The following is a 12256-nucleotide window of genomic DNA, read 5'->3' on the forward strand; positions in this document are numbered from 1 at the left end:
CACCATCAAATCGTGCTTTCTATATTTTGTTCAATGTACTTCCTTTGTCTTTGTGGTTTCCAGTTGACAATGTTCCTGTGAAAACAGAATATTTGACATCGATGTTTCTTAACTAACTGTTTATAATTTTTCAATAACTTTAATCATTGAGAATTTTAGTTACATCAGGTTGTCACTTTCAAGTCTGGAGGAATAGAGATATTCCTACTAATTTTTTGGGGTAAATAGAAAGTCAGTTGAACAAACAGCTGCTGCTGTAGATATTTATGATCTACAATTAACCAACAAAAAGGTTCAAAAATGTTTTAATTTGTTGTTGTAATTGTTGTGAAGCACTTTGTGACTTTGTCTGAGAAAGGTGCTGTGCTAAAAAAAAAAAAAAAAAGAAAAAAGATTAGAAAAGCTTGGAGTGAAACTGAACTGCTCACAAATCAATGCCTTTGGATCAATACATAATCTATGACTATTTGTAGTCGCTGTACATGTGCAGTTGATTGGGGCATAAATAATGAAACACAATCAATGATAGGATGTAAGTACATACGTTTTAATAAGATACCAGTAGCTCTTACATGCAAGTCAAGACGCAAACGTCTTATTGTTAGAACACATGACACATAAAACTTTGAGTCTTGAATGTGCAGAGAATATGACCTCCTCAGCAGTTATCTGCCTGAAAGAGTGATTTCATCATATAAAACAGAACAATACTATGTTTCACAGTAAATTAGTCAGTCAGACTACATGCACAAAAAGGTTTTAGCATTTTCTCTCATCTCCACCCACTCAAGAACTATTTCACAACAATTTCTCAGCATGGATTCATTAGATTACATTAGGTTAGATTAGACTTTATTAATCCCAGAGTGGGGAAATTTTAATGTATGAGAATCCCATCCATCAAAGTTCTGTAAAGTTCTCTATTCACTGATATAAATTGAAATCTCAAAACTCTTGCTTTTCTTTTCATGATATTTATAATAATGTATTGGTCTCATTTCCTCCATATATCACTTTAAATTAATCAAATGTAACAGTGTGTAAATATGAATTGTATCTATGAAAAAAACATGTCAAGTGGGACCAGAAATATGTTTTGACTTATTTGGGATACGAAAAAGTAGAATAAGATCTACTTGATTCTTACTCAACTATTGTACATAACATGATGTTACACCAGAACATATTCAATAATTACAGGTACTGCTAAGAGGAAGGACTTTAACGTTGTGTCTAATTCATGAAAGGTTTTGCTGTAACATGTTTATGGGCATATTGTTTGATAATGTTATCTTGCTGCTGGCCTCATTAATCTGGAGGACTAGATATCCTCTGGTCCATGTTTACCATCACCCCGACATGTCAAACACAGAGTTACATGTATTATAGTTCCTTATCGGAGCTATATTGAGACGCATGAAACAATCCGCGGTTATCGGAGCATTTTCCTCTGAACTCTGTTCGGCTACGAGCTCAATAGAAGCTAATTAGCACATTAGCTCCCATTTCTCCAAAATCAAGTTATACTTCATCAAGTAAAATCACGTTAGGGGTTTGCACCGCGGACTAAATATAGCAGAGTTACTGTGGAAAAGTTATCTCGTATAATTATAACAAGCACACAGAACTGCCAGCGGCGGCGGACACTGCCGCTGCCGGTGCGACCGGGAGATGAACGGCCGGGAGGGTGAAGCTCAGTTCGGCTCCGCGCTGCAGGAGGAGCGGTGTGTCCGTGAACTCCGTCAGTCTCCGGTGGAAGTTGGTGAAACTATCCACCGTGAAATAATCACTGCAGAGGCGGCTGTTGGTGTTCATCCTAAAGTCTCTTTTAGCTCTTCATGAAATCAATCCACCTCTTTTTCCTTTCTTCATCAGTAGGACATTTAAATAGCGATGCAGCGCTGCTTTGGAGGTTCTTGCTTCCAGGAAAGATGAACTTGCAGGTGGAGGGAGACGTCCTGTAGCAGCCAGCTGATGTACAATAACAATCTGACTACAGCAGGAGTAGAACTGAAGTCCAGTGGGATGACCTCTTATGCAAATGAGCTCCAGGCTTTTATACCGTTTCACCGTGTGAGAGGAGGAGCCACGCAGAAGGTTATATAAACAGTCTGTGAGCTACGTCGGTGACGTACTGAAGCTCGGTTTTAGCCACGCCTAAAAAAACCTGAACTGCAGACGGATGAGAAACTGTTAAATGGTCTAACTCCACATTTCAGTGCGACAAAGTTGAAAAACTTTGCACGTGCTTTCAGCAACTCATTTCACTCGTATATAATGTATTGAGAGGAAAATCTTGGAATTTGCTTTGCAGCATCTTTAAAGTATTAAACTGATGTTTAACTTAAATGCACCGCCGTGATTCAGTCGGTGGTTAAATTTAACATGGTAGCAAGAAGGGTATGGTCAGGATGTTAAACATTGTTTAGTAATGTTTGTCTTTATTTTCTTCAGATCTCTTACGGTGTGTTCACTTCCAGTTTTCACTGCGTTTTATAGATTCAAGTCCCATTCAATAAAGTTTTGTGAACCATCAGTAAAAGACACCAGACCATCATTCATCGGGGATGCTACAGTTTATGAGGCCATTTCTGCACAGACTTATATGTTTTATGACTATTGGTCGATACAGCTGATTCTGATAGTTCACATGGTTGAAGCTGTGACAGCAGACAATGCACGCCTTTTCTTCTGGACCTGATCAATAACAGGTGACATCTGTGACTCAAGTGTTGGATATATGCTGTTAAATAAAAGTGGTCTGACCGCTATACTGACCTGGTCATCAAACACTGAACGGAAAGAGACATTGAAGCTGTGTTTGTACTGTTTTAGAAATGTCTGCTGTCAGTCTCCTTCACTCAGTCCATCAAACACGGAGGCCAACTTATAGGTTGAAAGAGGAAGTAAAACGTGTCTTTGGTTTCTCCTCTCACTGTAAAAAGAAGAAACATTACTTCACTCTTCTTGGTGAGAACGTTCACACCTTCCTCTGAGGCAGATTACTGAAAAGACTCTTTGCAGGCTGCTCAAAGCACAATACACAGGTTTAGTTTAGGGACAATTAGAGACTAAACTGCTGTGAAGAGACATGGAAGCTGTGTTTGGACTGTTGGTTATGTTACTAGGAGTCTCTCATGGTGAGCTACTCAACTTCTTTCTTCTTTCACTTTATTAAAACTCATAGGATGTATATCAACATGTTTTGTAGATGTGGGATCAAATATAGTTAATAAAGTTAAAACAATATTTCCAGTGATGTACAGCAGCTCAAATACTGTAAAGAACATTGTTGGGTTTAAGATCAGTACAGTCAATAACCGTTTTATATAACAGCAGTGCTGAATAATATTTATCACTTTTTTGAATGAAAACATCTTTTGGAATAATATAGCCTATTTCTGTTTGAATTTGTTGCACAAGACCAAGCTCTCGTCTCGTGTTACTTGTTTCACAGTAAAATTACAAATGTTTTTGGTAAATTATCGAATAAACAGATTGTATGATCATGGCACTTTATATCCAGATTATAATTTTTTTTTCAAGCATTTTAAATTGTAGCTCTTTAACTGGCCCTTTAAATCTCCCTTTAAAATGATCTTAATGGTATAAAGAGTAAAGGAGAATGGTTTCTCACTGTTGCTGTTTCTCAAGAGCCATGTTTTCAATGTTGCAGTTGTAATCTCATAAAAAACTTGACAGTGTTTGCCTCAGACTATACTGCAAGTGTAGCAAGTCTCTGCTCCAAGGCTGTATTTTTGGTTATTGTCATAGTTGTAAACATCAGTGAGACACTTTACCTAAACTACCAACTGTGGCCTGGAGGCTCTATTAACTGTTTAATGTGTAACATCCTGAGACAAAACGGTAATGCCAGTTATAATACCATACATGGTATCGATCCAACACTTCATTGCCGCTACGTAACGCCTGCCCACTCTGAGTGAAATATTCAAAGCTCATGTTTTTATGGCCGCAGCACTTCTTCTAAATGGTTCCTCATTTTTTACATGTTTGTTCAAAACACTGGATGACCCAACTCATAATTTGTTTTAGGATTTTAAGCTTCTCTTGAGGTGCAGCAATTAAAATCTTCTGTGGGTTCAACAAAGTTTGACAGATGTAGGATTGTAATTACTGACTGAGGTCAACTTACCTCAAAACTCTGTTTTAGGGAAATAATGCCGTTCGCTGAACCACAACTTTTTTTTCCCATCACAGGCGGTGGTGGAAAAAGTGATGAAATATTTTACTTTGTAAAAAGTAGCAAAATAGCAGTAAAAAAAACAACAAGAACTCCAATACAAAAAGGTTTTTACGTTTGCTGCACAAGGAAAGAAAACCTGTGCCCACTGTGGTCTGTGAAACAGAGATGCAGCAAACCTCCAATATTAATATCTTTGCTGCATCTAATTCTCATCATCATTCATTCTGTAGAAAATGAAGGATCACAATTGTTTCCTTTTGTTTTTCAAATTTTACAGGAGTGGAAACTCACTGTGATGGCAGACAGGATGGATCTCAATGTTATGGACCTTTGGGAGGAACTGTGGTCCTCCAGCTGATGGACGGAGCCTCTCAAAAACATAGATACGAATTGAAGAAAGAATCCATGATAATACTCCTCGGGAAACTAAATGAAATTATAACTAATTCTATAAAAGACAGATCTGTCTTTACTCCCAGTAATGGGATATTTAGGATCAATAAACTCAGCAGGACAGACAGTAGTGAATATACACTTTCAATCTTTGATTCAAATGGAATGCTGTCTTCGAAAAAGACTCTACATTTGTCTATTCAAGGTAAATTACTTTTTTCATTTTGGGAATTGTAGTCATATGGATAGATTTAAATCTCAGATTGTATTTATAATCTACATTATGTATCATATACTCTACATGTATCTGTATTTTGAGCCTTTAGAAACTGTAAAAAAGGATCAAGATAATGCTGCAATATCAAAAGTCCTTTGTGTGTCTTTCAGCTCCTGTGTCCTCTGTCCTGGTGGTCTCTGGGTGTCTGTCCCAGGGAGAGATGAAGGTTTCCTGCTCCTCTGAGGGAGGGGACAGTCCTCAGTACAGCTGGACACTGGGTGGACGTGCACTGACAGACGCTGAGCTCTACTCTGCAAATAAAGAGGAAAACAGTATCACTCTGAAACAACATGTCTCAGGACGTGTTGCTTGTAAAGTCTGGAATCACGTCAGTAGTGTCTCCAAAGAAGAGGATATAATTAACTGTGGTGAGTGAAAAATAAGGTGATCATTATGACACTGATGATTATAATTACTCTGTTCATCTGTTGTATATTGTGTTTGTTTGTTCATAGGATTCATTTACATTAACTGTATCTCCAATGGGACAAACATAACACAGTGGGTGTTTGCAGCCAATAACACCCTGTGTATTCAATCAACAACAGTCACTGTGGTTAAGGAGACTGACATAGTTTCACTTACACCCTCCATTAATATCACATCCTTCAATGAAACTGTGACTCCCAGCAGCGATGGTCCATGGTACCTTTGTAAGTGAAAACTTACTCTGCTGCAGTGAATTCATTGATGTCATTTTCTCCTTTGCTCCTCTGCCTTTTTTCATAACACATGTATAGTTTGCTGATTTCAGTATACGTGTTTGTTGTTTCTTATTTTAGCTACAGATGCTTTACCAATAATGGCAGGTGTACTCTCTGCACTGGTTATCTTCTTAGTTGTCGGCGTGGCAGTCACCTGTGCTCTGAAAAAAAAGAAAAACAACAAACCTAAAGGTACAAAACAGAACTTCCTTTTACCTTCCTCACTACATTCACAGTTTACTCATTATTTTGTTCACTTTATAGATTGAATAAATAGTTTAACATTTTGAGTAATTGCATTTGTTCGCTTACTTGCTCAGCGTTAAGGCCTCTACACACCAGGGGTGTGAATAATAAATGAATATTTTCCAATAAAACTATTCAAACCGGCAGCGATGCAAATTCTCAACACCTTTTCAAAAAATGGTTTGAACAGAAACATGTCACCTCTTTCTTCAGAACAATAATGGATTCAACATCATCTAGTGATGCCGATCTTGTTTTGCTCCTCCTCACTCCACGAAAGAAGAGGAGATTTTGTTACTTTAGCCAAACCTGCTGTGACACTGTTTCTTGTGACACTGCCCACTGCCAACTCTACTACATCCAAAAGTAAACCATTTCTGATAGCTATAGTGGTGGGCAATGCTTCTCAATGCATTGTCCTTGAGATTGTTGTCCTTGTATGTCCCTCTGTCATATCCTATAATACTCTGTGGCTCGAAACAATCAACATTATTGTTGGGAGTTTTGATGTGATGTTCGTTGTACTTCCACACTGTGGGATTGGTTGGTGACCTTACTAGAGGTGTGAAAGGTCAGGAAAAACAATTTCCTTCCAAAAGAAAATTGTTGATTTTTAGGTGTAAATATTCATGTTCTGTGTAAAAGTAATCAGGACAAGAATATTTAGATAAATAGTGTGTAAACCCTTAAAACAAGAATTCTAAAAACACTCTCAAGTCACAAGGAGATGGTTAGATTTAACACAAAAACTGGAAACAGGGCAAATCTGTTAGCTTGGTTCTGTCCAAAGTTAAGAACTAATTTCAATTTGTTTCTAGTTCAGTAATTAACACATTTAAAGGGTAGATTTTGTGTAACATTTGAGTCAGGCTCTGTGTTAAAGCTAACTGACTGTTAATGCTGCAGAGAGTGACAGCAATATTTTTGTTGGCAAGACAGAGACTTAGTTTATTCTCCAAAATGTTAAACTAGTTCTTCAAAGTCATTGTATGTAATTAGAAGGCTCTACTTTGTTTGTGTCACTTACTTCTACCTGCTAATCTGCAGAGGGAGAAGACGACCAGGAAGTGACCTACGCTAATGTCAGGATGGTGCAGCGGCAGCAGAGGCAGGTGGAGCAAAGGGGGAAGGTGGAGGTGGAGTACGGCCAAGACAAGTTTTCAGAGCGACCTCGGCAGACTCAACCAGCAGGAGAGGACTGTTTGTACGCCAACGTCCGTAAAGGCAGGTGATTTCAGGTGTCCACAGATCAGGAGGAACACACACCTGAAGACAGAGAGAGGGAGGAGATGTCAAGATGCCTGAAGGTCTTTCAACTTCATTTTGTTGAAGTTGTCATTAGAGAAAGAAAATCCATTAAAGCTCATACGTATCAGGGTTTTCTTCACTTTTCTGGGAAGCAAAGCATCTAGTCTTTGTGACCTTTAACAACGGCATCCTGCTTAATCGCTGGAACTTTTAGTGGAATATTTAACAATTGCTTAATTATTTTGAGTCATTTTACCCTGTTTTTACATGTATATGATATATCAGCTTTTTATAATTTTTAAGCATATTTAATTTAATTTCATTGTTGAAATACTGAAAGCTTGTAATAAATGATACATTTTAAGAATAACTTTCTTTCCAATTTATTCACCTTCATTAATCTAATGATTGGCAGACATGACTCTGAAAGCATGTCTGTGTTTACACATCATGTAAAATGTTACTTTTAATTTGAAGTCAGGTGACATAAGTGACATTTAATTCAAATGTATTTTTTTAAACAGATATTGATGGATTTGTTGAGGGTCATAGTATGTAAATATAAATCCTGGCACAGTGTGTATTGGGAAAGTTATTTCAATTATAAATGGTTTGGTGCAGAGTGTGTGGGAGAATTAATGTCATAAATGGCAACGCTGGTTTGGCTCTCTAGACCAAAGATATAGAAGCAAAATGTCTCGTCTGTTGCAAAGTTCACAGTGTGCACAAATTTGTTTCCATGAAGCAAACACTTCTGCTTTTTTCTCAGGCGTGAGCACTTATTCAGACCAGTGGTTTATCAGTGGCGTGATGTTATCTTTTTTAGGATAATGGTACAAGAAGAAACAGTTCAACACATTTAGATCAGTTAATGGTAAAATATGTTTTACTTCTACTAAAAGAAGGAGAGAAGTGAAAGGGACAAATGTGGTGTTCTTGAGGAATTCAGTAAATTTAGGAACGTAGTTCGAGAGTGGAAGACATTTAACAGCTTGTTCAATTCTGAGAAAGGTTTGTCTTTCAACACCATCAAATCATGCTTTCTATATTTAGTCCAATGCACTTCCTTTGTCTTTGTGGTTTCCAGTTGACAATGTTCCTGTGAAAACAGAATATTTGACATCGATGTTTCTTAACTAACTATTTATAATTTTTCAATGACTTTAATCATTGAGAATTTTAGTTACATCAGGTTGTCACTTTCAAGTCTGGAGGAATAGAGATATTCCTACTAATTATTTGGGGTAAATAGAAAGTCTGTTGAACAAACAGCTGCTGCTGTAGATATTTATGATCTACAATTAACCAACAAAAAGGTTCAAAAATGTTTTAATTTGTTGTTGTAATTGTTGTGAAGCACTTTGTGACTTTGTCTGAGAAAGGTGCTGTGTTAAAAAAAAAGAAAAAAAGAAAAAAGATTAGAAAAGCTTGGAGTGAAACTGAACTACTCACAAATCAATGCCTTTGGATCAATACATAATCTATGACTATTTGTAGTCGCTGTACATGTGCAGTTGATTGGGGCATAAATAATGAAACACAATCAATGATAGGATGTAAGTACATACGTTTTAATAAGATACCAGTAGCTCTTACATGCAAGTCAAGACGCAAACGTCTTATTGTTAGAACACGTGACACATAAAACTTTGAGTCTTGAATGTGCAGAGAATATGACCTCCTCAGCAGTTATCTGCCTGAAAGAGTGATTTCATCCTATAAAACAGAACAATACTATGTTTCACAGTAAATTAGTCAGTCAGACTACATGCACAAAAAGGTTTTAGCATTTTCTCTCATCTACACCCACTCAAGAACTATTTCACAACAATTTCTCAGCATGGATTCATTAGATTAGATTAGGTTAGATTAGACTTTATTAATCCCAGAGTGAGGAAATTATAATCTATGAGAATCCCATCCATCAAAGTTCTGTAAAATTCTCTATTCACCAATATAAATTGAAATCTCAAAACTCTTGCTTTTCTTTTCATGATATTTATAATAATGTATTGGTCTCATTTCCTCCATATATCACTTTAAATTAATCAAATGTAACAGTGTGTAAATATGAATTGTATCTATGAAAAAAACATGTCAAGTGGGACCAGAAATATGTTTTGACTTATTTGGGATACGAAAAAGTAGAATAAGATCTACTTGATTCTTACTCAACTATTGCACATAACATGATGTTACACCAGAACATATTCAATAATTACAGGTATTGCTAAGAGGAAGGACTTTAACGTTGTGTCTAATTCATGAAAGGTTTTGCTGTAACATGTTTATGGGCATATTGTTTGATAATGTTATCTTGCTGCTGGCCTCATTAATCTGGAGGACTAGATATCCTCTGGTCCATGTTCACCATCACCCCGACATGTAAAACACAGAGTTACATGTATTATAGTTCCTTATCGGAGCTATATTGAGACGCATGAAACAATCCGCGGTTATCAGAGCATTTTCCTCTGAACTCTGTTCGGCTACGAGCTCAATAGAAGCTATTTAGCACATTAGCTCCCATTTCTCCAAAATCAAGTTATTCTTCATCAAGTAAAATCACGTTAGGGGTTTGCACCGCGGACTAAATATAGCAGAGTTACTGTGGAAAAGTTGTCTCGTATAATTATAACAAGCACACAGAACTGCCAGCGGCGGCGGACACTGCCGCTGCCGGTGCGACCGGGAGATGAACGGCCGGGAGGGTGAAGCTCAGTTCGGCTCAGCGCTGCAGGAGGAGCGGTGTGTCCGTGAACTCCGTCAGTCTCCGGTGGAAGTTGGTGAAACTATCCACTGTGAAATAGTCACTGCAGAGGCGGCTGTTGGTGTTCATCCTAAAGTCTCTTTTAGCTCTTCATGAAATCAATCCACCTCTTTTTCCTTTCTTCATCAGTAGGACATTTAAATAGCGATGCAGCGCTGCTTTGGAGGTTCTTGCTTCCAGGAAAGATGAACTTGCAGGTGGAGGGAGACGTCCTGTAGCAGCCAGCTGATGTACAATAACAATCTGACTACAGCAGGAGTAGAACTGAAGTCCAGTGGGATGACCTCTTATGCAAATGAGCTCCAGGCTTTTATACCGTTTCACCGTGTGAGAGGAGGAGCCACGCAGAAGGTTATATAAACAGTCTGTGAGCTACGTCGGTGACGTACTGAAGCTCGGTTTTAGCCACGCCTAAAAAAACCTGAACTGCAGACGGATGAGAAACTGTTAAAGGGTCTAACTCCACATTTCAGTGCGACAAAGTTGAAAAACTTTGCACGTGCTTTCAGCAACTCATTTCACTCGTATATAATGTATTGAGAGGAAAATCTTGGAATTTGCTTTGCAGCATCTTTGAAGTATTAAACTGATGTTTAACTTAAATGCACCGCCGTGATTCAGTCGGTGGTAAAATTTAGCATGGTAGCAAGAAGGGTATGGTCAGGATGTTAAACATTGTTTAGTAATGTTTGTCTTTATTTTCTTCAGATCTCTTACGGTGTGTTCACTACCAGTTTTCACTGCGTTTTATAGATTCAAGTCCCATTCAATAAAGTTTTGTGAACCATCAGTAAAAGACACCAGACCATCATTCATCGGGGATGCTACAGTTTATGAGGCCATTTCTGCACAGACTTATATGTTTTATGACTATTGGTCGATACAGCTGATTCTGATAGTTCACATGGTTGAAGCTGTGACAGCAGACAATGCACGCCTTTTCTTCTGGACCTGATCAATAACAGGTGACATCTGTGACTCAAGTGTTGGATATATGCTGTTAAATAAAAGTGGTCTGACCACTATACTGACCTGGTCATCAAACACTGAACTGAAAGAGACATGGAAGCTGTGTTTGGACTGTTTTAGAAATGTCTGCTGTCAGTCTCCTTCACTCAGTCCATCAAACACGAAGGCCAACTTGTAGGTTGAAAGGGGAAGTAAAACGTGTCTTTGGTTTCTCCTCACTATAAAAAGAAGTTAACATGACATTGCTCTGCTTGGTGAGAACATTCACACCTTCCTCTGAGGCTGATTACTGAAAAGACACTTTGCAGGCTGCTCAAAGGACAATACACAGGTTTAGTTTAGGGACAATTAGAGACTAAACTGCTGTGAAGAGACATGGAAGCTGTGTTTGGACTGTTGGTGATGCTACTAGGAGTCTCTCATGGTGAGCTGCTCAATTTTTTTCTTCTGGCACTTTATTAAAACTCATAGGATTAATATCAACGTGTTTTGTAGATGTGGGATCAAATATAGTTAATAAAGTTAAGACAATATTTACAGTGATGTACAGCAGCTCAAATACTGTAAAGAACATTGTTGGGTTTAAGATCAGTACAGTCAATAACCGTTTTATATAACAGCAGTGCTGAATAATATTCATCACTATATCGTGTTGTTCAAATGGAGAATACTTTAGTTGCTGGTTGGTCTACGGAGGGATTTAAAATAAGTGCATCATTTTTTGAATGAAAACATCTTTTTGTAATAATATAGCCTATTTATGTTTGAATTTGTTGCACAAGACCAAGCTCTTGTCTCCTGTTACTTGTTTCACAGTAAACCTACAACATCTTCTTGGTAAATTTTCTAATAAACAGATTGTATTATCATAGCACTTTATATCCAGATTATTAATTTTTTTCAAGCATTTTAAATTTGAGCTTTCTAACTGGCCCTTTAAATCTCCCTTTAAAATGATCTTAATGGTATAAAGAGTAAAGGAGATTGGTTTCTCACTGTTGCTGTTTCTCAAGAGCCATGTTTTCAATGTTGCAGTTGTAATCTTATAAAAACTTGACAGTGTTTGCCTCAGACTATACTGCAAGTGTAGCAAGTCTCTGCTCCAAGGCTGTATTTTTGGTTATTGTCATCGTTGTAAACATCAGTGAGACACTTTACCTAAACTACCAACTGTGGCCTGGAGGCTCTGTTAACTGTTTAATGTGTAACATCGCGAGACAAAATGGTAATGCCAGCTATAATACCATATATGGTACTGATCCAACACTTCATTGCTGCTACGTAACGCCTGCCCACTCTGAGTGAATTATTTAAAGCTCATGTTTTTTTTTATAGCCGCAGCACTTCTTCTAAATGGTTCCTCATTTTTTACACATTTGTTCAAAACACTGGATGACCCAACTCATAATTTGTTTGAGGATTTTAAGCTTCTCTTGAGGTGC

At 37.6% G+C, this 12256-nt stretch overlaps 1 protein-coding gene across 1 annotated transcript; it reads left to right on the top strand.

Annotated features, from left to right (window-relative positions):
- Positions 1 to 2980: 2980 nt before the first annotated feature.
- On the top strand, positions 2981 to 7408 carry LOC138211306 (cell surface A33 antigen-like). The gene is made up of 6 exons (XM_069171079.1): positions 2981 to 3140; positions 4485 to 4805; positions 4988 to 5245; positions 5333 to 5530; positions 5660 to 5773; positions 6875 to 7408. The coding sequence occupies exons 1-6, from the start codon at positions 3092 to 3094 to the stop codon at positions 7057 to 7059; spliced, it is 1125 nt and encodes a 374-aa protein (XP_069027180.1). The 5' UTR covers positions 2981 to 3091; the 3' UTR covers positions 7060 to 7408.
- The last annotated feature ends 4848 nt before the right edge of the window (positions 7409 to 12256 follow it).

This window comes from Embiotoca jacksoni, unplaced genomic scaffold (assembly GCF_022577435.1).
Source record: "Embiotoca jacksoni isolate LCO1_2020_lvr unplaced genomic scaffold, fEmbJac1.0.p SCAF_5, whole genome shotgun sequence".
Taxonomy (NCBI): Eukaryota; Metazoa; Chordata; class Actinopteri; family Embiotocidae; genus Embiotoca; species Embiotoca jacksoni.